The 25,978-nt window shown below is 39.1% G+C and overlaps 1 protein-coding gene and 1 pseudogene across 1 annotated transcript in view; both read left to right on the top strand.

Moving 5' to 3' along the window:
- The first annotated feature begins 3,000 nt into the window (after positions 1-3,000).
- LOC125486425 (transcription factor E2-alpha-like) overlaps positions 3,001-25,978 on the top strand; it is a 64,566-nt gene continuing 41,588 nt past the window's right edge. Inside the window, exons 1-3 of the mRNA XM_048613865.1 lie at positions 3,001-3,583; positions 4,194-4,288; positions 4,842-4,914. Coding sequence (XP_048469822.1) covers positions 4,214-4,288; positions 4,842-4,914 — 148 coding nt within the window. The 5' untranslated portion in view covers positions 3,001-3,583; positions 4,194-4,213. The remainder of the gene's footprint in view (positions 3,584-4,193; positions 4,289-4,841; positions 4,915-25,978) is intronic.
- Positions 16,818-17,177, top strand: LOC109914582 (annotated as a pseudogene).

The following is a 25,978-nucleotide window of genomic DNA, read 5'->3' as shown; positions in this document are numbered from 1 at the left end:
CTATCAGTCGTGGTGATATAGCTTAGTTAGATTGGAGTCAAAATAACAAACAGCTTTATGCTTGGAAAAAGTGCAACGTACATTTGCTATTCACTATAAATTAAAGATTGTAGTTATGAAGTCAATTTTGCAAAGTTTAGAATATCTTTACCAGAGCTGAGAAGGTTAACAGATAGCCCAAAATAACTTAAAGAATAATCTGGAACAAATCTGTTTGGAGGCTGGTTAGAATCTAGAAAATATGCCAAAAATAGATACAGAGCTGCTATAGAATTTTAAATAGGAATTAGATAACTACTTACCAATGGAATATTACACCCTTTGGAAAGCAAACATTAGAATGGCATATTCAGAGCCAATCAATAGGGCAAACTGAATAAATTGAAATTTTTTGTACTGCAACTTTCTTTCATCGTTATATACTTTGTTTTCATATTATTCTGATCAGTAGCAATATTTTTTGTGATACACTGATTGCACAGTTAATCATGGCACCATCCATCTTTGAAAGGTGCAATTCCCAGTTGGCAAGGATAGAATTATGGTAAATTCCTATTTAATTTCACCAATTATATCACTAGACTATTTGGACATCAGACTGAGAGATGGAATCAAAGTGTTTGATATCAGGATACTCAATGAACTATTAATAGTTAAACTTTGGTTATTCTCAGACTGACTAAGGTGAACTATCTCACTATATCATGAGGAATGAGGTGAGATGCAACCTGACACACAAAATCAGTTTGAATTTCTTCTCTTTAGATGTCACTATTTTAGTTTTTGATACCATGTTGTATTTGTAAAGCATACGCCCAATATTTAATAGCTGTACCTTAATACTTTCCATTCATGAAACATCAGACGTTGTGAACATATCTATTGCACAGAACAATATAGAGTATAGAGTAGATACTTGGTTTCAGTATGAGTGTTTTCAAATCTGCCGCGGTGTCCCAATATACTAATGAATTTACTTTTTTGGTAAAGTATATTTTTGTGGGTGAATTTGTTCTTGCTAATACAGGGATGCCTATGTTAATATAAGGTAAGACCCTCCCTTTTAGACACCCATTTCTAGGCATTGAGCGTACCCATCTCAAGAATGTCAGAGTTACTTCGAACCACACTGCCGTTTCATGATTACAAGTTGATGCACAGCAAACCTCCACACAAGATGTACAATCACCACTTTTTTTAGGAAGAAGTGATCAAAATAGTGAGAAAATTACCTTTCTTTTTTAATAGTTTCAGATGATCCTTAACATTTAAATGCAATAATGTAGCACTCAAATCAGTGTTAGCACTGAGATCTTAGTGGCAGTAAAATTTTCATCTTGGGAGTAGAGTGTAAAACTCTACATATTTAGAACAGATCAAGGCAAGTAAGTGCTCCCAAATGCGTCAGACTGGCACAGCCATTTTTGTGGACTTCAATGCACTTTAGATCATCTTGAAAACCCTTCACAGCCTTATCCACCCAACACTTCCTCAGTCTAATATTATTCCTGCACTCTCTGGATGCTCAAATCTTCTTAGGTATTTTGTTGATTCGTCCATTACCATTACTAGCAATCAGATAAGTTGGCTCTACATTTCACGGACCCTCAAAACAAGCTGCCTCGCATCATCTCTCTGAACTTTGAAAGCCATCCCAATAAGCACTTCCCCAAATTATTTCTCCATGTCCTTTTAAAAATACTTTCTATTAATTCTCTTAAGGTGTTTTCTTCTAAGGTGCACGAGATGGGACGGCCACATTTTTGGCTGTTGTGCATTTAGTTTATCAACCCGGTTTCACAGCCTGGACAGACTTTTTTTTAAATCTCTGACGTCTGAGTTAGATTTGAAAGCGTAATTCAGTCATGTCACTATAATGCGTTTAATCCCTGACAATCCTCTATAAAAACTTGCTCATTTATACTTGCTTCTGTAAACATACATAATCTTGATAATCTACGCAGAATAAAAACCATACGTTGTGCACAGGCTGTATCACAGACCAAGGAAGTTTCGCCCACTGAAAAGGCAGAACAAAAAGTATTTACACGAACAAATAATCTTGCTTTTGGCAAACAGAGCTGTCCTCTTGGGCTGCAAAATCTCAACGTTTCGCTCGGTATTTTGGAGGTATTAAAGATTTGAACGGGGGTGGGGAGATACTTGATTCACAATTTGGATTTGGCTCAGTCTCTGGCTTTCTGTCGGATTTCTCAGTAGCAGGACATTTGAGGAGATCTGGAAGCCCTCCAGTAAAAAGATGACATCACTGCCATTCCAAAGTGCTGTTCCATCGAGCTTTTCCCGTGAAATATCTGCTCAGTTTTAGTTCAAATCGAGTCGCTCTATTCCACCTCCTCCCCCCAATTTGCAGCACACCTAGATTTAGAAATCCCCTACGCACTTCGGGTCAGAGGCGAGGCATTACGTCCTCTCAATTCATTTGTAGTGAAGGTTGTAATTTTTTGTCCTTTTAGTGTTAATAAGGGTCGGTGTTACTGCACTCCTCCCCAGCCTCTTTGCCCCCACTCTTAGTAGGAGCTTTCATAAGCACTAAAACAGAACCCTCGTGACCGTACCGGTCATCAAACATCCCTCCATTCATTCCAATTCTAATTCTAATCCCATTTTTCCAGCACTCTGGCAATGGCGTGCGCTCTCTACTTCCCTAAACTCGGTGGAAGTCAGCGACTGCGAGCAGCAAAACCTCCACTCGCTCTTACCCTCCCACCTCCCCAACAAACCTCCTGCCCATCCCCCTCCACTGCCAGGCCACGCCCCCTCGGCTCGGGAGGGTGAGACAATCGGAGCGGGGTTGTGGGGGGAGAGGACACGGCCCGCCCTGTCGAGCCAATCCGAGGGCGGCAGCGGCCATCGACAGGCCACGCCCCCTCCACCGCACCCTTCCCCCCCCTCCTCCTCCGCCACCGCCTCCTCCTCCTCCTCCTCCACCAGCCGGGGCCGCCACCAGAGGGGCGGGGCCGGGCCGCTGATAGGCCGAACGCCGCGCGCCGGCGTTGGCAGCTGTCAGTCAAAGAGAGGCCGCGAGCCGGGCTCGAGCCGCCCGCTGTCCACCTACGCGCGAGATTGTCCCGGCGAAGCTCGCAGCGCCTTTCGCCTGGAGCCCACCCACCCATCCTCTTCCTTTCCGCCCCTCTCCCCAACCCCCCCCTTCCCCATTTTCTGTCCCTTCATACCGTGGGGGTGGCCGCAGATTCGAGTCGCGGGAGGAGGGGAAATTAAAAAAAAAACAATTTTTTTTTCGATGTGTCTATATAATCCGCTTTATTCCGAAGTAGTTTTTTTTGGATGAGCCCCCGGATGTTGGCGCATGGATATCTCACCGCCTCTCCAATGTGCTAGTGTTGAAGAGAGTAAATATGTCGGCTGCTGGGAATGCATTTGTCACGGTGTAAGCAGGATCGGTGAAGGTTCGCCGTTGGCCCGATCGCTCTGAAGTTTCGCGGGGGGGATATCTAACTGCTGTGAAAGGGCGGAGAGATTTGCGGCGTCGGCAGTGGTGTTTTTTTTGAGTCTTGCTTCCCTTCCCTTGAATGTTGACTTTCGGATGCTCGGCGAAGAGGTAAACAAACGGCGTGTACTTTTATTGTTGCGGAGCAGAAAGTTGTGTGTGTGTGCGCGACCAGGGGTGCGGGTACAAATTCAAGTTTCCTTCCTTTCTTTCTTTCTGAAAGCAAAAATGTAATCTGGGCCAAACAGTCGGTCCGTTTTGGGAGCGATCGGTCTCCGGTCTGTAGAGCTCTTGGAAAGAAGTGAATTTGCTGCTTTTATCTCTTGCAAGTTGTTGCAGCCACTCTGAGCGAGGGGCGCACATGTACAAAATTTTGTTTGATTCGGATGGTTGGGATTGAATTAAGAAATGAATACAGTCTGCGAGAAGCTGAGGTAATTTTAGCAGTTAATGATTTTCCATGAACTTTTTCCCCCTCCAAAAATTGATATCTCGCCTCGAGCTGTCCTAGTCCATAGCTAATATGATCTCCTGGCAAGTGTTTTTTTTAAAGCGGTCTTGTTCTCGCACTTCTTGTTGTTTGGTGTGTTTTTTTTAAAGACCATGTCAAATCGGTTTTCTGTTCAAGTCGAAAGGATTGGTATATTTTGATTCTCGTGGTTAAGATTACGTCTAATCGAGGGTAGTAAGGCTTGCTTTCCATTTTTTAACCTTTCTTTAGGGGTGTTTTAATTTGTCAAAATGAATCCTCAGCAGCAGCGAATGGCAGCCATAGGGACGGACAAAGAACTCAGCGACTTGCTGGATTTCAGTGCGGTAAGGATTATGGCGGTGTATCATGTATTTGTGACCGATATTTTTCTTTGCAGGATCTCTAATGTAATTACGAAGTAAATAACCACTTGAGTAGCTAGTCGATGTCTCGGTGCTGTAGATTTTTAATTTTTAAAAATTCTTTTTATGTGCACAATGACTCGGATGTTGGGGAGTTTCATTAACAGCCACTAGCCAGTAGTGGTAGTGTCAAAGCTTCAGCAATGTATGTACTTGGCAATCTTTTGTTTGGGAGTATTTGGCTGTTTTGATCCTAAGAATTTGTGGTGCAAGATGGTAGTCCAAATGCAGTCTTTACGTGAAGCAAATGCTGCGCTTTGTGAGAGTAAGCAGACAAACCGTGTGGAACTAGTGTGTCGATTGCGAGTTTGGTTGTGGTTTTAATGAATTTAGATAACCAAAATATTCTGTTAATAAAAAGAAACAAAACAGTATTATTTTTCAGACTAATTGTTCTGGGAGGGAGGGAAGCAATGATTTGACAACTTGTAGTAAAATCTTTTTATTCAAGTGACACTTGTTCTATATTTCTTAGATGTTTTCCCCGCCTGCATCTAATGGAAAGAACCGACCAACCACATTAGGAAGCAACCAGTTTGGGGGCACAGGTACAGTATGTTCATGTTTTGTTGTGGGTAGGGTGTTGCATACATGAGTGTTGTATTATGATGCTTTCTATTTTCAAGCTCTAGATCTACATTTGTGTGGAGATTGTATGTAGTAAGAATAAGTCTGTTTTAGATCTTTAAATCCATAGTCTATATTGAAAATAATTTGCATAGTTATTAGTTATTCACAGTTGGGAAATCAGTGGGGAATATGAAATATTCCTGGAAAGCAGCCTGAAGGGTTTTACGGAAGCAATAAAAAGAAGCAGTGGTTTGTCAGACCAAAAAAGATAATCATAGGAATTATGTGATCTTTTCTGATGATTTTGCTATGTAATTGGATAAAATCTAACTCCAACAGAGATTTTAACTTGACCTAAATTCTGACATTTCAGGTAGCAGTCATAATGTTTTTATCAGAAACGGGTTTTTTTTTGTATAGCTGTGGATATCTTGTCTAGTGACTGTCATGTTAGATTTATTTGTCAATGTGTGCTTAATTGCTTGAGAAGCTATTATGTTTCTGTTAAATATGATGCAAGATGACTGACCTCCTTATGCATTTATAGTATGCGTAGGATTGATGTCTCATTTCTTAACGTATGGTGTTCTGATTGAGTTCTATCCAGTGATGAAAAACATGTAAGTTGATGGCAGTGTATATCTTGCAATCTGTTGCATGTAATCCTTAGAACCTAAACTGAAAACCCATCTTTAAAATAGCAAACTGCATGTGTACATGAACACTTTATTTAAACAGGTTAATAATTGAGTATTTGTTTCCACACCGTGCAAATTAATGTCATGATTTAGGTACAGAGTATTTTTTGTTTTTTTTTTAAGGAAAATTGCTCACTTTAGGTAGGACAGCTTTACTAAGTTTCCTTCCAAAAAGATGGCTTATGCAATATGTTTTGCAGCATTTGTATGATGTTACTTAGAGGAAAAAATAATGTGCGTGACAGAAATGTAAACAGTTGTCCTATAGATACAGACACAATTTTTTTTCTGCTGCAACTGATCGAATCTTTTACTTTACATGTAAATCAGGAATGTGATTATAGTTTATAAGCATGAGTGTAATTTCCTTGAACCTTTATTGAGGTCGTACAAACAGCTCCAGTTATATTATGTTGTGACAGATCAATTTGAAGAAAACAATTCACTTCATTAACTAAGAGGGTACCATGAGAAATCTCAAACCCTTGAATTTTGTAAAGTGACAAAAGTTTTTAAAAGTATATTGAACAAAATGTAACCCAACAGCAGTTATTGTATGTTAACTAGCGTACGCACTTAGTGAAACCCACCGTCTGTGTTCAATAAGTGATCTCTCACTCCTCTTATCCTCCAACCTTAATACTCCCAAGTTATTTCCTCCTGCTATCTAGTCAGAAACAAGCTGATGTTGCATTTTTAAAAAATGATAATGAAATAGATGTGATTCAATTAACTTTTGGCTGCTACGTCCAATCTCTGTCATCCCTGTGATGCATTAAATTGATTTGGGGATTGTGGAGTTGGTGGACATGTAAACAGGGCAGAGGGTGACAGGTGAACAATGGGGAACCCACCTCTATCCTGGTTAATCCTAAGGTGGAAAGTCCATATACTGCTTTCCCTCCACACATCCAATTCTGGCTATTCTGTAGGTTTGCTCTGTAAGGAGCAGGTAACTCATCCATGTGGAGTACTTATGGGCTCCTTTTAGGATGGTTTGGGCGTGAGAAAGATCCTGATCAATGAACCTGGTAAGGTGAGAGGTTTTCTGCTGAGAACCACCATCTTGCCCTTGCTGTTGACCCCACCTTGTGATCTTGCCTCCCTGGCCTAGTTCCCAGCAGTGATGCTGGGACGTGTGAACAGGTTTCCTACCTGCAACAGGCACCAGCTCCTCAGTGAAGCTCCTGGCCTCTGATTGGCAGCATCTCAGCAGATGGCAGTTTTGCCATTGGGGTCCCAGATTCTCAAGTCAGTGGCAGGTGGCAAGAGTTTGATAAGCAAGGTGCATCGAGCCATCCTGAAGTATGCAGTATGGGTCTTAAGACCTCCATCACCTCTGGGATTTCACCCAAACCATTGAAGGGGAAAGCTAGAGAAGTTTGAAAGCCTGTTGAACCTTGACAATGAGTTAGTCTTTAAATCCCAGCACAGTATCTCTTTATGTTAAGATACATGCACTTTGTAAATTTTAAATTATTTTGTTTTTAATATTGTAGCTGTGCTTTGAGATTCTCTGGGAAGGGAAATAGTTTGTGTTTTTACACTTTGTAAATAAAAGCAAAAAATGCAAGAAGGGTAAAATCAATCCATTAGGCAGTGTCAGGTTTGAATTGGTATATTTAGATATTCTTTTTAAGTCTATAAAATTGAGGAATAAATAGTGGTTTGCAACAGTTTTTCACACCAGAGCTTGACTCTTCAGTAACTTGTTTTTCTTTATGTAGCTTGCATTATCAAAAAAAACCTTGTGTTTGATTCGCATCTCCTCTGGCTAATTCCCTGATATAATGCTACTTTTCTTAATGGCATTTTTATAGGAGAGCCAATCATGGAAAGCTGAAAACCCTTGTATGTTCAATATTTTATAACTGACAATTGCTATTTTCTGATGGGCTGTGCATAATAAATCAATGCATAATTACTGATGTTAGTCGATTAGAGAAATATATTTTGGTAAATACGAATATTTCAGTAATGACTTTAAATGTTTTGTGGTCTTGATGACAACCAGGTTAAACTACAAGTCTGAGTAATACCCAAAGTCCCGTGCTTTCGGGAGGTGTTGCACTGTTTTCCATCTTGATAACGTTGCATGACTTCGCCCCTGTCTCTTGTCATCTGCTGTTGAACTCTCATCACTGCTTTTGTTACCTTCAGACTTGATTTATTCTGATTTATTTCTGGCCTGTCTCCTATCTTCCACACTTCATTAAATGAAACTCATGCCTATGTCCAAACTGTTCCGTTCACCTACCTTCACTTCTTTGCTTGCTGACCCACATTCGCCTCCATTTGAATAAAGCCTCATTTAAAGTTCTCATCCTTGCTTTTAAATCCTCCACAGCCTTGACCTCTTCAGTCTCTGCAATCTCCTCCAACTCTACAGCTTTCAGGTCACTGAAACCCTCTAATTCTAGCCTGTGGGCTATACCTGATTTTAAGTACTCCAGCAAGATAACTTTTTTCTTTCAAATGATGCAGTCATTGGCTGTAGATTTTTAACATCAGTGCTCTTTGCTGCTTTTTCCTTCTGTTTATAAGATGCTAATTAAAACTTACGACTTTGACCAGTCCTTGGGTCATCTGCTGTAATATCTTAGCTGGCTGCTCGTCAAATTTTTTGTTTGTTAATGCTCCTTGAGACATTTTTGCTACTTTAAAGGTGCTCGATGAATGCACTTTATTATAAGGTATATATTTTGTGTTTAAGATCATAAAACTGTTGTACACTTTTCTTGTCGTATAGCAATTGAGGATGCACTAAATAAGGCTTTGAAATGTCAAGCATGGAGTACGTAGGGCTTGAATATTTGTTTGTGCAGTAAAATTTTCTTGATTATATTTGCTTAGTTGGGCATCTTGTCTTGTTACCTGGTTATGACATGAATTAAGATTTTAATACCTGACTAACAACATGAGATTATTTGTGCCTATTTAATTTCAGAAAATGTTCATAATGTATTGTTCTCTTCAATCTGTATGGTATCAAATAAGAAATATTAAAGAATCAGAGAATGTAATGCTGCTGAAGTTTCTAAAAACAATTACAAAAGACATGAGGTTTTCAAGCAAAACTCACGGAAAATGTAACTTGAGGAAAACAAAAGTTTTGCAGGATTTAAGCCTTTCAGAATAAGCACCCAACTGGATCTTTCTGGACTGTTGGAACAGATGCTTTGAGTTTATGGTTAATTTTAATTGTAAGATCCTGACTTTGTACCACCAATTTTATACAGAAGGATTCATTTAACTTGGAAACTGAAAATACTTCAAAAATTGAATTGCAGCACCTGCAGTTTTTTAATCTGTCAAAAGCATGTTTTCAAGACCCAAAGCAGCTTTGTGTTGAACTTAAGCGTGAAAACAGGAATGCCTTTTGTTGTGGACTGCATAGAGGTTGATGAGGCATTAGCAATATGCCGTTGTATCCCATGATATTGCATGGATGTTTGTCCATGGATTCCAACAAGCATATGAGTGAAAGTCATTACAGTCTGTGAGGTTGAATCACTGGCCAGAAGACTGTTCTTGTACAGTGTATTTGTGTTATTTTAGTGGGAACATCTTTTAATCCTTCTGCAGTGACCAGTTTTGATCTTGCCCCATGCATTATCTGAGCTTGCTGTTATGGATGGATGAGCAATGACCAACATAAGTTAAATTGTGCAATGACTTCCCATGTAATGGGAAGAACGTGTTTTATGACAATGTCATATGACTAAGCAGTGAGTTGTTTACTAAATCTTCTGTCATTAGTTTACTATCATCAGTTGAGGATTGGGCACTTCTGTGTAATTTAGACAGTATCTAAAGGTTTACATTAGAGCAAACTTGAACTGTCCAACTTAAAAGTTGGCATAATCATTGCACAAGGTTCTTGTAAACATTCTAATTATTTAAAATAAAAGACAGAAGGTGTTTCAGCAGCACTTTCCTTTTGAAAGGGTGCTGCATTTAGTTTGTTGAACCAATTTGTTTATTTAAAAGAAATCGTTAAAAAATGTTGCTGTGATCTAACTGATGGTGTCTGGTTCCCTCCAATTTTAAAATGAGTTGTCATTTATGTAGTATCGTCCAAAATGAAAATACAACTGTGTGACAATATTTGTGTATCAAAATTCAGAGCTCTCTTTCCTTGCTATTAGCAGCATGTTTCTTTGTGCTTCGTCCCCATTTCCCATGACTGCCAATGACAACATGTTTGAATTTCTACCCCACGTGTTTCTCTTTTTGTTTATAAGGTTCACTTTAAACTGTACCTCTTTGGTTGTTGCATTCAGTCTCTCCTTTTGGCTTGACACATTTTTCTTTGTGCCTTTTGAAGTGCTTGTAAACTTTTTTGAAGTTGAAAGACATTACTGCATATAAATATATGGTTGAGCTTTTTAAGTCTTTTTGGTCCTTCTATCTTAATTACATTGGATACTTTTAAAATTTTAATGATATTTGGCAAGCAAGCTTTAATGTGGTGCACATTCTTCTGTAAACCATAGTTTAGGAGGAAATCACGAATGCAATATAGCAGCTTCAAACAGGGTACTTTCTGTAGTTGAGAAGAATTAACAGCTGATGGAGTACTGTGATCTCCAGTTTCTACAGAAACCATAGTTTGCTTTTGTGAATGGTTTGTTGAATTGTTTTATGAATTGTATGTTTAGCCTTCTGGCAAGAAGTATCCCTGGGTGAAGTTTCAGGGGTAATATGGGACACTCACCAGGGAATTCTTGGTGCAGGAAGTAACAGGCTGAGCTCTGGCAAAAAGGCTAATAGTTTCACACTTAGCTCATCTAATCACCAGTAACACCTCAAGTCAAAGCCTTTGACCCATTTTAATTGATTGTTTTAAGTTAACAGTTTTGGTGTGTCTCTCTTTGATTACTGTATCACCTCAGCAAATGTTGAACTTTCTTGTCTTTTTCAAACTGTGTTGTCAGGAAGGTATTGTGTGCTTTAATTATTTTTGGAATATGCGTACAGTTTTCTGATGCTTGGATTCTTTACAAGTAGTGCATATGTCCATAGGAATATTGTCATTCATACCTGCAGTAGAACTAAACTGGAATTTTTGATTTATGCCAAAACCAGAAGTCAGGTGTGGAGCTTTTCTTTTGTTATTGCAAAACAGCCTATCCTGTGTGAAGCTCCTGCAATGTTGCCTTTAATGTGCTTTAGTCCAATGGTTTATACTGAGGGACACATTTCAGGACATCAATGAGAAACAACTGCAGTTATTTAAATGTTGTGAGAGTCACTTACTTTTGTTTTCTAACTTCAACTGTTCAGTCTAGCATTACTGACCTGCTTTGGGTGGTTTGATGGCTCACCCCACCTGTAGATAGAAAATACTATTAGCAGTATCCTGTTACCTCGGCCTCACTTTTTTGTTTTTGAGTTCTGAAATGCAGAAATGACTGTATTATCTGCCGAAATTTGAAATATTTTTGTGCTTTAAAAATAACTGAATTAAGCAACTCTTTGAATCAAGAGCTGTTTTAATCCTGTTGCTGTTGTAAATTAGTAATTTTGTTATAGCTGTGGTGCATTTTATTTCTTCAAAGAAGCCTGCTCTATTCTACCTGGCAGTTAATTTTACTTGCTTTTGATGCTTTTAAGTTCAACGTAATACAAGCATGAAGCCTAAAATACAATGTTCAACTTGTCTTTTATTGGTGTTTTTGTTCCGAAAGCATCTGAACACTCGTTTTTGGAGAGGAACTTGGGGTCTTTATCTTATCCTGTTTTGGCAAATTTTTTACATTGTTTTTAGGTCTGGATTTATTACTTATTTGAACTGTATTAACTAAACTCATTCTAGTTATTGTTTATTCTGAATTTCTATGTTGAGCTGCTTTTAAAAATCAGATTTTCAAAAGACAGATGCAAAAGATACCGGAGTTTCTGCATTGCTGAATCATTTACTGCTTTACTGCAGCACAGTGCATTATGGAATACCGTAATACATTAGATACCATTAATGTGTTTATGTTGCAGTTATACATCAGCCACCATATGAGAGTCATACTTTCTTTTAGAACTTGCGTGAGCCAGCAGCACTGATTTATACTGCTGTCAGGAGAAAGCAGAACACAGCCAATGGCACCTCAATGCTGATGACAGTTTTAATGCTCTGTCCTGTTAGAAAATAACTAATAGTTAAAATCAAGAAAGTAGTTCATTGGGCCACCTGGGAATTTTGATAAACTTCAAAACATAATGTACTGATAAGTCATAGGTTTTCCTTGAGTTGCTGATTGAGAAATGTGGGTTTTTGTGCTAAAACTCTGAATTTCTTGTTTTCTGAACGGTATTGTAGAGGTTACTCTTAGCGTACAGAAAAATAAATCTATTTTGCACTGAGAAATTGGAGTAGATGGCTTCAGCCAGCTCAGAGTTTTAGTCATAGATCATGCACTTTTGAAACGCTTCATCCTGACTCTGAAGTTAATGTGCAGATCTTAATGCTTTAAATCATCACTGCTCAATGAAAAAAAAGCTAGTAATGTACTTCAACTGTATAACCTCCTTCATTTATAAATTTTGCATGTAAAATGGTGACTTGGAATAGTCAAGGCGTTTCAGCATGTTTGATCCAGTACTTCGTCCCTATTGTTAATGTTTTAAAATAGTCCCTTAGACTTCCTGATTTTTTTTAAAACAAAAGTATCTCCACAGAATTAATCTTCCTGACTACCCAAAATATTTGCTGAATTCTGAGTAAACAGGAACAATGGGATCTATTTGTCATTTATATGCTTTTTCCTGGTTTTATATTGGCTATAAATAGTTTTGCGAAAGTTCTTTAGTTTATAATATTTGCTTAGAAAAGTGAGTGATGTTCTCATAGATATGGAGAAATCAATGAAAAATCTGTCTAAATATGATCTGTGCAGTTTCCGAATGGATGTTTTGTATAGTATTTTGCAAATTTTTTTAGGTTGAAATGAGGTTGTTTACTTGAATAGCCCCATAATCTCACTGTTAGATTTACCCCAAAGTTAAGAATCAGTAAATTAAGAGGGAACAGTGTTTATTATTGAATAATAATACTTTTTGTTTTGCACATAAATGGATTCACAATGGTTTGAATATCTTAGCACCATTGGAGAAACTCATTTTAAGTAGCTTTTAGCACCTTTTCCCTGTCTTTTTTTTGAGACGTTGTTCAAAGTGAATTTTTAAAAACAAATTGGAAATATTGCCAATAAATGGCAACATCTAGGATTGTACCGTAATTTGATATTCCCAAGAATATGTTAAGAGATATGGTCAGACGAGGTTTATTGTACCACAGGCTCCTGATACATGGGTATCATACAGCTAGCCAGCAGTAATCTTAAAGGAAGTCTTCCCCATTCAGTTTAAGGTGGCTTGTATGGAAAACGTTTTATCCCCTCCTCACTTTGTCGCTCTCTCCTCCTCTTTCTGCTCCCCGCTGTTAATTAGTAACTGAGAGCTCACTTTTTAGTGTGTCTATCTTGTGTGTGAGAAGTGAAACAACCTAGGATGTCACAATGTTTATAACAAACACAAAACCACCAAGTAAATATCTAAGTCAATTAAACTTAGAAGCTCCTTTTATTGTAATAACTGGGACCAGGTGGACCACCTTGAATAAGAGGTTCTTGATTGGGGTTGTTAACCTGGGCCTATCAAGAAAGGCTTGGTCGACCAATATAACCAGAAGAATAGAATCTCCTCGATTGAGGACTGACTCCGAGCTGGCTGGCCACAGCTAGTGTACTGTGTATTAGTAAATAAAGGGTGACTGGACCTCGCCTTTGTAAGTTATTTTGGTAACGATGGGAGAAAACGGGACGTGCCTGAAAAGCTTGCATCTATCAGCTTGGAGTTGGGGGTAAGCATTTCTGACATGGTGCTTCTATTTGGGAAGCTTGACTAATTTGACCTTGCTGCTGAAGACTGGACCCAGTATGTGGAAAGAATGCGATATCTTTTCTAGGCAGATGAAAAACAAGTAATGCTCTGACTGCGTGTGGACCCACAGCATTTTCACTTATAAGGAGCTTAACTTTCCCAGACGCACCGGACACTAAAACCTTCCAAGAGCAATCCTGAGACGCTATCAGTTTTATTTGGATCTTAGACAACCAGGGGAATCTGTATCGGGATTTTTGACGAGGTTATGACAACTGGCAGAGGCATGTGATTTTGGGTTAATCCTGAATGAGATGCTGAGATATGTGGGATTAATGACATAACCATGTCGAAGTGCCTACTAGCTGAAGCCTAACTGGACATCAAATAGGCACTGCAGCTGGCTTTGTCATTAGAAAATGCGGAAATTGGAGCAAGGGAACTACAGGGCATCCAGAATGGGAGTGGATATCCTCACCTGCCCACTTGAGCTTGGGGAGTTTATCATCATCATCGTCATCATCATCTCCCTACAGTGTGGAAACGGGCCCGTTGGCCCAACAAGTCCACACCGAACCTTGGAGCACCCCACCCAGACCCATCCCCCTAAAACCCACCTAATCTACACATCCTTGAACACTACGGGTAATTTAGCATTGCCAATCCACGTAGCCTGCACATCTTTGGACTGTGGGAGGAAACCGGAGCACCTGGAGGAAACCCACACAGACACGGGGAGAGTGTGCTTTGTGTAGTCAATCACAGAGCCTCATGCAGGGCATGTCCTGAGCAGAGGGACCCTAGGCCAACCCACAGCAGACCCCCACAATAGAGCCAAGCTTCGACCAAGTGACTAAACAGTTCTTAAGGATCCGGGCCCGCGAGCCTTTGTAGTTGCTGCCGGTTTGCTGGCTCGACAGCACAGGAGTCCAAGGACTGACCTGAGTAGGAAAACTTGTAGGCCAGTACCCATGTGAGTGCACATCTTGGAAAGTTACCGTACATGTGGGTTGGGGCAATTAAATAGTTTAGTGACATCTAAATTAGAGCCAGTTAAAATTTAAGGTGTGGTTAAATGGTCACCCAGTTCCCACGGAAGTCGATACTGGCATAGCTGTATCTGTGGTTGCAGAGTCTGTCTTTAACAAGATTTGCTTGGGACTCCAACCTTTAAGCTTGTGCAAGATCTCAGCCAGACTGAGAATGTACATTGGGGAACCATTGCAAGTGAAGGGTGTGACTTCAGTTCCTGTCTCCTAATGAGAAGCAGTTGGTGCAGTTACTATTAATAGAAGTAAAAGGCTTGGGCCCAAGTCTATTTGGCCGGAATTGGTTCACCTAGATTGGCTCAATATTTTTCAGTTAGAAAATGGCTGCCTCAGTGATTTACCAGTGAAATACCCAGGAGTTTTCCCAGAAGGGCTTAGGACTGTCCAAAGGGGCTAAAGTCACTTTACATGCAGACAAAATTCCAGATTTTGTAAGGCCAGGTGGGCAAAAGTGAAGGTGGGAATCAAGAGGCTGGAGAGCAACGGAATCATCAAACCTGGGCAGTACCGGGCATACCAGTTGTGAAGCGTGACAGCTCAGTTCACCTTTTGTGGGGATTCCAAGCAAACAGTAAACCACTTCTCGCAGCTGGATAAATACCCGATCCCTCGCATTGAGGAATTGTATGCAAAGTTGGGGGTGTGGGGTGGGGGGCTGTCCTTTACGAAGCTGAACATAAACCATGCCTACCTGCAATTGTGACTGGATGAGGAGTCCCACTAGTATGCTACAATTAATACCCTTAAGGCTTTATATCAATATACAAGACTGCTATTTTGTGTATCATCAGCCTGCACTCTTTGCCAGCGGACCATGGAGAACATTTTACAAGGGTTACCCTAGGTGGCCATATCTGTATGACATACTAATAACAAGGAAACCAATAAAAAGCACTTTGACAACTAGGACATAGTGCTTAAATGTTTCTCCCAGGTGGGCCATACATCTTAGATGGGAAAAATGCATGTTCCAAGTGTCCCACGTGACCTCCTTGGGTTACTTAGAGTTGACACAGCCAGGTTACACCTGATTGAAGAGAAAATGAGGGTGATCAAAGGAGCTCTGGCTCTGTACATGTCTGTACTGGTGCTCGCGTCTTACCTTGGGTTAGTGAATTATTTCAGAAAATTCATACGTAACCTGGCCTCCATCTTGGCATCCTTACACCTACTGTTGAGAAAAGGTTAGCCTTGGAAATGGAAGTATTGGTCACGGGCAATGGGATGTCATTTACCAGCAAGGTATTTGAATATTTCCTGAAGTCCAATGGCATTTGGCACTTAAGGACAGCTCCATACCATCCATCGTCCAACAGTCTAGCAGAAAGAACGGTCCAAACATTGAAGGCAGGCACAAAAAAGCAGCCTGCAAAGTCAGTTGATAACAGACTGTCCCAGTCCCGGTTCCTGTTCGATTATAGGGACCGCCCCACGTACAACAATGGGGAGAAGACTCCGCACTAGGTTACCCCTGGTATTTCCAGACCTGGGGGTAAGAGTGAAATGCCAGCAGCAGGAACACCAATGCTGGCCAAATACCTTCTCTAAGCAAGGTGTATCCGTTTAATTCCAGGGATGAAGTTTGGTCCTGGAACCATGGAAATGGCCCTTTGTGGGTATGAGGCAAAGTTGATGCAAGTCACGGAACCTGGCCTTGCAAAGTTTGGGTAGGTGATACGGTCCTAAATAAACGTGTGGATCACCTGAAAGCTGTTACCTCAAAATGGGGCAGGAGCAAAACAAGCCTGACCCCTCCAAACAGCTGGAAGTCCTGGCAGCAACTGCAGGTGCCTCCACCCCTCCATCTAGTCTTGAGGAAACCTCAGTCTGAAATGGATGCAGCCTTGATAACGTTGCTGCTGGAAGAAGAGGAGGACACTCTCCCAAGATGTTCTGGCTGCAAGAGATTGTCACGGTTCGGTACGTGCCGCCTAGGTCTATGTCCATATCCAGGTCAGAGTCCGAGGAACCACATCTGCAGTGAAAATGTTGCAAGAGAAGCTACAAGCAAAAAACTAGGCCCGATTCCTGGACTTTTGGCGGGGGTGGTGGGAAGCTGATATGGAGAGAATGTAGTGATTCTTGACTGGGTTGGTTAACTTGGGCTAATCAGGAAAGCCTTGGCTGACCAATCTTCAGCAGTGATAGCAATTGGATTAGGAGAGTTTTTGTCCCGGTCTGTACACTCCCGATTCACCACTATTCATTCACTTGTCAAAATCCTAAATTGACGGATATGTTGGTTGGGAGCTTAGTATGGCATTTAAAGATCCCAACAAAGCACCTGTGAAATGGAAGATTGCAGTTCACCACATTAGAATTACTTTGACCAGCTGGATTGTAAAATCACTTGAGAGGTTTTTTTTGTTCTGATCTAATTCGTGGTGCTGAAGAAAATAACTTGAATGTCAAAGGGCCTGTTCGCATGCCCACGAACCTCTGCATATCACAACAAGAAAACTCCTTATGGTGAAGGTTCTAAAACCTGGAATTGCTTTCAAATGAGGATCCTCAAACGTCTAATTGATTTGCAGTCCATCTGAAATCGTGAAACAGATTATCTCCATCAGTATTGTGCCTGGTGTTGACGTAGAGGTTACAGTTGCTAATGCTTGAATGTCTATAGAAAATGCAAAATAAAATCCACTTTTTTAAATCCTTAAAAAAAAAACAGGAGTTTAGCATCTCCTCAGTTGAAGACTGACTCTGAGCTGGCTACCCATAGCCAGTGTACTGTGCACTAAGGGTGACTTGGTGATGGGATCTGACCCCTGTGTGCAGTTATTTCAGTTGTCACCCCCTCTTTGCTCCAGCATATCTACATTTCTTCATTTAATGTGTTATAGGGTTATGGTACATTTGATGGCAATAAAGATAATTGGATATAAGGGACTGCTTTGTTACTGCAGTGAAATTTTGGAGCTGAAAACTCTGGAGATGCTGGTGGCCTAGGAGTTCAATGAAACAGTGACAGATCTTTTATACTTTAAGATATTTCATTGCCTTTTAATGTTTGCAGTGATGTTCAAGCATATGACAGGAAAAGAATAGCTGGTTTATCATGTATTTTGCACACCACTGCATTACCTGTCTGTCCCAACATATACTAGCCCCACCCCACTTCAGAGCTGTATAATTTTCCAAGAGTGTGGAAAAATTCAGATTATTTGGGGGGTAAAATTTGAGTAATTCCCCTCTGACCACAAAAGTGGAACTATTTTCTAGCATTAAGTTCTAGAAACAAGTTATTGCTGTTTTTATCTGTCCATTTTGAAAACTTAATTGTAATCGTTGTGTGCAATGCTTGTGTAAATTTTCAAAAATACTTGTGCTAAATGTGGTTTTAAATTTTTTGTGACACTGTCTTTAGATGTAGCTGTCAACAGTGTGGTAATGCAGTTATAATGGAACCTAAGAGACTTTGCACACTCTGACCATTATCCATGATTTTCAACGTGGTGATTTTGGTGGAGCCCAAATGATAGTTCATTTTACTTTTCACTTTTCATCCTCTGGAATCACTTTAAAATCTTGTAATCTGTAACTACAGTGGGTATTATTGTTGAAAGTCCAACTTGCCATAGCACAGCTTGCTGACCATTTACTAAAGTTATTGTAGATTTGAGCTATTTTTCATTCTTTAATTATGCAGCCTGGAATAGACTGATCACAAATTACCTCTAAAGACCGGTTACCGTATCACTGAAGAATAAATTATAATCATGAAATTTAAAGTTCTGATGGATGCTTCTGAAGGTTTATTGTGATATAGCTAAAATATGTACAGGTAAAATGGAAAACTCTTCCCTTTTCAGGAAAACTTTTTAGCTACCTGCAGACTAAGCTCTTCTATCCCATAAAATTGTTCTATTCAGTTTGCAACGTGTAAGTTGATTTGAGGAAAGATGTTGGAGAGGTCACCAGTACCAGAAATTAGTGGATTTATAGTTACGTCCATGAAACTTATCTTTTGCAGCAGGAAGTGATGGGCAATTATTTGCGTCCCCTTACCCACCACTTTATAGTATTTAATCTATATAGTATGTTCACTTGTTTAATATTTAGACTGTTTAAATGACCATTCAACATTTTGAAAGTGGATTGTACACATGCAGGTTGGAAACTTCCTTTTAAAAATGTAGCTGGTCCCATTGGCAAGGTCTCTATAAATATGAACTTTTTTACTATTATAATGCAGGTTTTATCAAATAATGAATTTTAGTGTAAATCGAAAGATTGACTAACTTTCAAGATTAGTTTTCAGAATCATTCAGGTTTCTCCTTTGCTTCAGCTAAACTGTATATATAAATGGAATAGTGTAGACATAATTTTGTGTCCCTCATTCTGTGATGGACATCTTCAATTGTTGATCTTGCATAGAAAAATATCTGCAAAAACCTTTTTCTAAAATGTGTTTGTAGAAATGGTTCAGCTAGAAGTAAATGGTTTTCACACAGATCGTACATATCCCAGAATGAGCTTGATTAGTGCTATAAAACAAAACTTATCAAAGCAAAGCGAGGCTTTTAACATATTCTACGTGGTTTATTTAAGTAATCCTCCATTAAGTAGATATATTTCCCTTAAGTTCTGCATAAAGTAATTTGTGCTTTTTGTATTTGCATGGATGCATACTTAAACTGTTCTTTGTTTTGGAAAAAAACACACCTGTGTTTAAAATATATTTGACCCTGTATTGCCACCTCTCCATACATACACTAAAACTAGTCATAACATACAATGTAAGCTCTGACTGAAGGCAAACATTTTATAGTGTATTCATGTTGAGTTTAAACCGCCCCAAATGCACACGTAGATAAAATGTAGGGCATGCTTTTGAAAGTGGGCATTTAATAAAGTGAGAGTTTGAGTAAATTGTTACTAGGCAATTTCACTTTAAATATGCAATGTCCTGCATTATGGCAGATCAAGCTGTGGCTGAGAAAGACCTTTTGGGGGTTTAGTGGTGACAAATGTGCAGTCACCACTCCCTTATGTGGTTTGAACACTGGTGGTGTCAGAAAATGAATAAATGCTTTTTTCCATTTTGCTGGCTTTTATGTTGGGTTGGCTTGCAACTCAACTGCAAGAATTGGTTTAAGGATTTAATAGTTTCATTACTTAATGGGAAATGGAGCTTTTAAAAAAGAAGTCTGACTTTTTTTTTAAAAAAAGCCGTTGTCTTAATGGTGTTGTTTGACCAAGTGTGTTGAATGATGACTCTGAATTCCGAGTAAACTGCTTGTCTGCTTCAGAACTCTGAAAAATGATGTCATTATGGCATCATTGATGAGTTTCAGAATGGGTAAGAAAAGTTTTCTTTGGGCACAGTTTCAGGATTTTCAGTACAGATTTTGTACATTTAAATGATGCTGGCATCTGTTTTATAAGTTTAAAAATATCAAGTTGTGTTTTTCTTCTGAATGGAAATGAAAGTCATCAAATTTAAATACTGCCTCAAGTGTACATCTGAAAAGAATAAACAATGAAGAATATTCCCTTTAACTTCAAATTGAAGTTAATTTGAGTAAACACACTTATTACCAAGTTTTAGGCTGTTTCTTGGAACTAAGTGCTGGGATGGACTTTTGGGGTCTGTTCCATTGCTAGTATTGTTTCCATAGGGATGCAATGTACAGTTTCTGCGTATGCTCTTGTCAAGTCTCTTTTTTTTAATGCAACTTTCTGTAATCTATGTTAAAGTGAAGTAATTGCCATAGAAATGCAGATATAGGTAATATTCAGAATCTTCCACAAAGTAATACTCACCCTCTTTTAATCTGTTGCTTTTTTTAGATGCACATGTTGAATGGAATTACCAGTACTGTGCTTTCTCTTGGCTTTACTTTTTGTTTATAAAATATGTTAAATTGCATTGTAATATTTTGCTATTGTGGACATGTTCTCTTTTTCTTCCTTACACCATTGCCCTATGCTGTGTAACATGTTCAAATGGCATTAGAAAGCTGTAGACCTAGTCAACATCTGACCTGCTTATAAATGTGAACTGAAAAAAAAAATTTTGAGATCCAACAGTAAGTGTAAACAAGGAAGTGTTTCTCCAATTTATGCCAGTTGCAGAAGGGGTTTTTAATAATGAGTTTTCCTTGCACTGATTGACCTTATTTATTAAATGAAATCTTTTAAATTGAGAGTTTGGTATGAAGGCTTAACTACTTACTGGAAGTAATTGCTTGTGATATCTGTAGATTATAAGCAAGGAGCTATGCAGCTGTAGATAGCTGCAGCTGCCCATAGGAATCTAAATTTTTATTGACTGAGGTTGATTTTTAGATCAACTTTTTTTTTAGAAAACGGTGTTATCGTGGAGAATTGTGCTAAGTGTGAAATGTACCTTTTTAAGGTTGACTAGCCCTCATGCTCCTTAGGTTTTAATATCTTGATTAATCTAATGCTAACACCAATTCTAAGAATGCTGTTACTGATGCGGGGTAACTTTTATGAAATTCTTGTTTATTTTATTTATATATTAGTTGGTTGCAGATTGATCTCTTGCACTGCCTATATCGAGCACACTAGAAATAAGCATAAACAGAAACTAAATATGCATAAAACAGAATCCCAAAAATGTGACAATCTGGTTGTGAAATAATTGTTGTTGTAGACTAACTATGCATGACTGCCAGTTTAGTGCCCCATTAATACTGAGTTATGAATAGTTGTGCTGTGGACTCATGCCTGTTAGGATTTGACTTTTAGAATGCCAAAACTAGTTATTCTTGTGACCATTTACAGCTTATCGTTCACCATATCCCATCAATATCTGCAATACATTGAAACAATGGCTTAAACGTGGCAGACTATTGAAAAGAATTAAAGCCTATTTGATACAGGGGTATGTGGTGAGTTGGGTTCAGAATTGGCGCTATGACAGGCATCAAAGAGTAATAGTCAGTAGCTAATTTAAGAATTGAAAGTGGTTTCCAGTGGTGTTCATAGGGCTCTGCTTTTGGAGCCCTTGCTGTTTTTGGTATGTGTTAATGATTTGACTTGAATGTTGGAGGGATGACTGGCTAGTTTGCAGATGACACAAACATTGGCCACATATTTGATAGTGAAGATGGAGGCTGTCAGTTATAGGAAGATATCAGTGGTTTGGTTGAGTAGTCTCAAAAGTGGCAAATGAAATTCAGTCTGAAGACGTTCAGTGTTGTGCATTTGGCAAGGGCAAACAAAGCACAGGAATAGAAAATCAACTGGAGAGTATTGAGAGTTGTAGAGGAAGTAAGCCACGTTTCGAAGTGCACATCCATAGTCCCTCAAGGTAACAAAACTGGAAAATAGGTAGAACTATATAAAAACACTAGGTAGACCACAGCTGGAGTTGTGTATACAGTTCTGGTCACCACATTACATGAAGAATATGACATAATTGCTATCGAGAAAGCACTGAGGTGTTTCACGAGAAATTGCGGGTATGAGGAAAGTTTGGACAGGCTAGGGGTTGTTCCTCTTAGAACCGAGGCAGCCAAAGGGCCAAGTTGGTTGAGATGTACAAAATAATAACGGGCTTAGGTAGAGTGGACAGGAAAGACCTATATCACCTAACAGAAGTCAGTTACCAGAGAGCACAAGTTTTTAAAGTGGTTGGTAGAAGGATTAGACAGGACATGAGGGGAAAAATCTTTCACCCCAGGGGCAATGGTCATCTGGAATTCATTGTAATTTTGCAGTTCAGATGGGATCTCCATCTTTCTTGCCCCCCACCCCCCAGCCCCATTTTCTTTAAAAGAACCTGGATCTGCTTCTGAAGCAATGTAACCTTAAGGCTATGGACCAGGTTTCTGGTCTGTGGAATTGGGCAGCAGGTTAATCAACTAGCACAGAGATGATGACCTGAATGGCGTCGCTGTCTTTGCTCAACTTTTGGCTGCTGTTATATGGCTTCAAATGCATTGTTGCTAGCATAAAGCTTTTCTCCACTAAACTTGACCGTCCTAGGTGTTGACAGCTTCCAACTTTTCTTCTTGTGGGTGTTTGAGGAACTCTGCATTTATTGGTTAGGATCAAAATAACTGCAATGCCAATTCTACAGTCACAGTAAAAAAAATCCTGGAAAATAGCTTTGGAATATTGAAACAACTTTTTTCTTTAGGATGCACGGCACTGTGGGGGTGTCATTTCTGTGATGTTGAACCTAGAGGCTCCATCCGTTTGCTGAGGAGGTGTAAGAGATTCCAAGATACTGCTTTGTTTTTTTTTGCAAAAGTGTGTTATTCTGGTGTTCAGGCTAATATTTACCCATTGGTCAATACCACACAAAAAAAAAATTCTTGTTGCTGTCACACTGCTGTTTGAGTGTTTGTTGCATGCAGATTTGCTGCTGTGTTAACATTACAACAGTGACTACACGCATACTTTTATTGGCTGCGTGTGATCTGAGGAATCCAGGGTTTGTGAAAACTGCTGTGCAAATGCAAACTGATTCTGTGACCGTTCAATAGGATAATTGTTAAAAGGAGCTAGATTTGAAAAGATTTATTCTGCAGTCTTTTATGCTCTGAACTGATTTATCTCTATCAAAGCTTTTTGTTCAAAATTTTCATCCAGAATTGTTTGAAAGCACTTTTTTTAACTGAGTCACGTATTTGGTTGAGACCTGTTCCAGGAATTTGAACTTGTAACTCAAGCTGATGCTGTGTAGTGTCGTGCTGTGCCTACCTGTTTAGGAGGATGCAAATCTTCACGTGGAATTATTCGGAGTAGCCTGGCTAAAGACTTTGTACAATGTTAATCACCAAAACAAAATTGATTCATTTTGCTTATGGCACTTCTGCTATCCAAAGAAACAAGTTATTACCTTTGAATATAATTATAGTGATTTATAATCAAGTAATTATGCTTTAAAAATTTTTTATTTGTGGAATCGATCAGACTCCTAAGGATCTGCAAGTTTGTTCTCCTGTAGCTTCCTCCAGTTAGCCTTCTGTATATACTGTGTATAAGTGGGTCTTGTTAATATAATCTAGTTCATATAATAAATAGATAATGGGTGCCGGTACACTCTGTGCCTTTTACTTGACAGACCACTCCAACTACTATGGCTGAAGATATGTCCATATAATGTCTGGAGACACCTTGACAAAGCTACAATGTCATCCTTTGAATATTGGTCAGGATTTTTTTTTCTGATCTTGATGCATTGGGATGTGGGAGGGGATATGAGGAGATGAGAGATTATTCTGGCAGGTTTAGCTATGGTCTGGAGAGAGATCCCCACAATGCTTAGTCTGCCGGAAGGGTTGCTCTGGTATTTGTGTATACTGCAGCTACCTTGGAGAGGGATCTGTATCTTGATATATTTGAACCTTGTGTGACGGATGAGTACACGAAATATGATCACTGAATATATTTTTGGTTTTGTTCAAGCTGTTATGGTTTAAATGGGCACTATCGGAATTTTAAGGTCATTGGCTTAATCCTAGTACCACTTTACTGTCCTATCAAAAGGTTCTCAACTTGATTATTTTCAGGGGGAGGAAGAAGTTTCTGTTTAGCCTGGATGCCAAGGGATCTTCTAAGTCGATCACCTTCTTCAAGGTGAACTTGAGATCACCATGTCAAGGGTCAATATAAACAGTGCCATTACTCAGCTTCCCAAGGATGTTAGATGTTGAAAGACCTTTTAGCTACCCTGAGAAACTGTTCTTGTGGACTGAGCTGCGTTTCTTTTTGAAGTCCAATGCTCTAAACATGAGGGTTAATGTTAATTTGTGTTGTCATTTATGCGGGAATTTTACCTTCCATTATATGCTTCTTTGGGTACGTTAATAATCTGGATTTGGGCATTGAGGACATAATTTTAAAGTTTGCTGTAATATACAGCTTCATTCAAAAAACATTGAGAAACCAGAAACTAGTGAAATCGGAAACCATGGGACATGGGTAGCTGATTTAGGCTAGCATTTATTGCCCATCTCTAATTATCTTTTTGAAGATGGGACTGAACCACTGCCTTGAGCACGACCATTGTAACTTTCTAAGCCATTTCAGAGAGCAGTGAAGAATCAACCACAACACTTTTTGGGATCTAGAGTCATGGTCTGTTTAAGGAAAGCAGATGTTCTTTGCTTGACAACATCAGATTTTCATTTGCTCCAAACCAGTGTTTTCATGTTCATCACAATTGTCGTCTTATTTCAGATTATCTCCAATTCAAAATTGAATTCTCCAGCTACTCTGGAGGGATTTGAACTTTACTCCAGACCATAAATCCAGGTTGCTGAATTGCTACTTTAATCTGCAATATTTTGCTTTTGGATTAAAGTAGCAATTCAGCAAGTATGGAATAGATCTACTTCTACAGCTCTTTCAATGAGTCAGCAAAGATGACATGAGCTGAATTGCCCCATGCTGCATCGTTTTGTGGTTCTAGATAATTGTCTAGAAATTGGGTACAGAGCCAGCCTTTTAATACAGTATGACCTCCAATTTAGCCTTTAATTCAAATTTTTCAAATTAAAATATTTTCCTTTATGATTTTGATCTGAAAGTGTTGGTACATTAAATGTGATGGTGTCTGAAGAATTGTGCTACCTCAGTGACGACTCACTTTTTTGAATTCTTGCCAATCTTGATAGCGATTTCCTCTTCGTCTGCTTTACTTGTTAAGAAAGAACAGCCTACAAACGTTTTTGTTTATGTTTTTTGTAGCAGTCCTCCAAATCTCTTACCAGACACAACGGCCTTTGCTCCAGACATGTCCAACATCATTCCTGATTATGACCTAAACTTCAAATGTGCCATGTCTGTGATTTTTTTTATCAGATAATCTAAACAAAAGTTGGTGGCTCATATAATCAAGCTGCATAAAGCAATAATTTTGAGACGGCAACGCATTAAATATTTTATTAATGGACTTGTGCTTCAGGTTCTAATCACCAAAGATGAAGAAAATCCTGTTTCTATCCGTTAGTTTGACATTTTTTTAATGAACAAAATATTGAACACGAACTGTTTTTCTTTTGTGGTGTCTTTGGAAATAATGGACAAAATGCCTAGTTTAAGTTTATCTTAGAAGCTAGTTACAGACTAAACTGACTTAGATTTGCAACAGGTTTTAGCACCTGAACCAAATAAACTAAGTATGTTCTAGCTCAATCTCTACCTTGTGCTGAGTTACTCGTCCCAATTGTGGCCCTTTTTTAGGTGAGCTAGATTTCGTTTCACCATATTCCCATGTATTGGAAAAAAAACCTAAGACTGCTCAACAGTAATAGCTAGTGGTATTTGAGGACAGGTCAACTATGTTAATTTGTTCTTTCTTCATCCCCCAATCCACTACTCTTACCACTGCCACCACAGACACGCACACCGTTGTTGAACTCAATAACTCATTAGTCCCTCATCAAGCCTCCCAGATGATGAAGTGGATGAGGTGCAGATGGACGAATGG

This window comes from Rhincodon typus, chromosome 29 (assembly GCF_021869965.1).
Source record: "Rhincodon typus isolate 14 chromosome 29, sRhiTyp1.1, whole genome shotgun sequence".
NCBI lineage: Eukaryota > Metazoa > Chordata > Chondrichthyes > Orectolobiformes > Rhincodontidae > Rhincodon > Rhincodon typus.
The sequence above is the reverse complement of the archived record's forward strand: the minus strand, read 5'-3'. Positions and strand labels throughout refer to the sequence as shown.